Source organism: Corvus brachyrhynchos, unplaced genomic scaffold (assembly GCF_000691975.1).
Source record: "Corvus brachyrhynchos isolate BGI_N302 unplaced genomic scaffold, ASM69197v1 scaffold555, whole genome shotgun sequence".
Classification (NCBI taxonomy): Eukaryota; Metazoa; Chordata; class Aves; order Passeriformes; family Corvidae; genus Corvus; species Corvus brachyrhynchos.
The window spans coordinates 441,786-443,135 of record NW_008238357.1 but is presented as its reverse complement, the minus strand read 5'-3'; the positions used below and the strand labels follow the sequence as shown (position 1 = coordinate 443,135).

General features: G+C 53.7%; 2 protein-coding genes across 8 annotated transcripts in view; both read left to right on the top strand.

The window, feature by feature from the left end:
- Positions 1 to 1,350, top strand: part of PPFIA4 (PTPRF interacting protein alpha 4) — a 34,685-nt gene that overhangs the window by 26,371 nt on the left and 6,964 nt on the right. For all 7 annotated transcript variants that reach the window (XM_017735532.1, XM_017735536.1, XM_017735538.1 and 4 more), the window contains one exon: positions 344 to 406. In XM_017735532.1, coding sequence (XP_017591021.1) covers positions 344 to 406 — 63 coding nt within the window. The remainder of the gene's footprint in view (positions 1 to 343; positions 407 to 1,350) is intronic.
- ADORA1 (adenosine A1 receptor) overlaps positions 423 to 1,350 on the top strand; it is a 50,010-nt gene continuing 49,082 nt past the window's right edge. The window contains exon 1 of the mRNA XM_008634652.2: positions 423 to 428. The gene's annotated coding sequence lies outside the window, so the exon portion shown is untranslated. The remainder of the gene's footprint in view (positions 429 to 1,350) is intronic.

Here is a 1,350-nt window from a genome sequence, read left to right as displayed (position 1 = left end):
GAGGAGGAGAGGGAGCGGCCTCAGGCTGGGCCAGGGGAGGTTCAGGTCGGATCTTGGGGAAAATTTCTTTATGGAAAGGGTGGTCAGGCCCTGGCACAGCCACCCAGGGCAGTGGTGGAGTCACCATCCATGGAAGTGTTCAGAAAATGAGTGGATGTGGCACTTGAGGATGTGGTTTAGTGCTGAACACAGTGGTGGTGCTGGGTTGAGGGTTGGACTTGATGATATTAAAGGTCTTTTCCAACCTTCACAATTCTGCGATTCCATGACTCCGTGGTGGTTGTGAACCAAGGCCATGTTTCTGTGGTGGTTTGCTCTGACCCTTCTGCTCTTTTCCCTGCAGTCCTCTGGAAACGTCTGGGTCACCCATGAGGAGATGGAGACCATGGCAACTTCCACCAAGAAGGTGAGGCTGGGCAGGCCCCGGGGTGCTGGAGGCAGCCCCTGGGTGTCAGGGTCCGAGCAGCTGCAGGCGTGTTAACCTAGAGGGAAGGGCATCCCTCACATGTCAGCTCTTGGCCAGCACCCTGCAGCTCTTTAGAAACCCTCTTTCAACCTTTAATGTCCAGCAATTTCTGAAAGTAGCTTAAGCCCCATCAGATTTATTTTCCCTTGTGGATTTCACTGTGTTTCCAGAGCAGCCTGGCTGTTGTTTGGGAGTTAAAGACAAAACCCAGGAGTGATCTCCAGACACGTGAGATCCCCGAGTCATTCTGCACCCAAGTCACGGCCTAATCCCCCACTGACCTCAGCACACCCAAACATTGTCCCCACCATCTGTCCCTGCCGCTGGCTGACAGCTTGGGGTCCCTTGCAGGGATGTGTCCATGCTCCCAAAAGCTCTGGCCCCTTTGGAGAGAGGGAGCCACTCCCTTCTCTGCAACCTGATCACCCCATCTGTGTTTCAGAGCAGGGCAGCATTTTGGATTTGTGTGGGAATTGTGTGTCCAAAGCCAAGTTAGAGCACCCTGGGCTGGCAGAAGGTGTCCCTGCCCATGGCAGGGGTGGAATGGGATGAGCTCTAAGGTCCCTTCCAATCCAAACAAGTTTGGGGTTCTCTGAAATAGGCATTTTATTGAGTTGAGTGGCAGGGATGTGCCACTGTCCCTTGGCAGGTTCTGTGAGACTGAGGAAAACCAGCACAGGTTGGCAAAGGAGGAAATAGCCACAAAATCAGCAAATTGGCTTGGGCAGCCCCCTGGGGGTTGTGACACGTGAACTGAAGCTTAATTCTCTTTCATCCATCTGACCTGGGGGAACCCGAGAACTCTTTCTGTGTTTCCCAGGGAAGATGAACAATCCCCAGGGTCGGTGCCATCTCCAGCCCAAGCCTCATTCTCTATCCTCCTC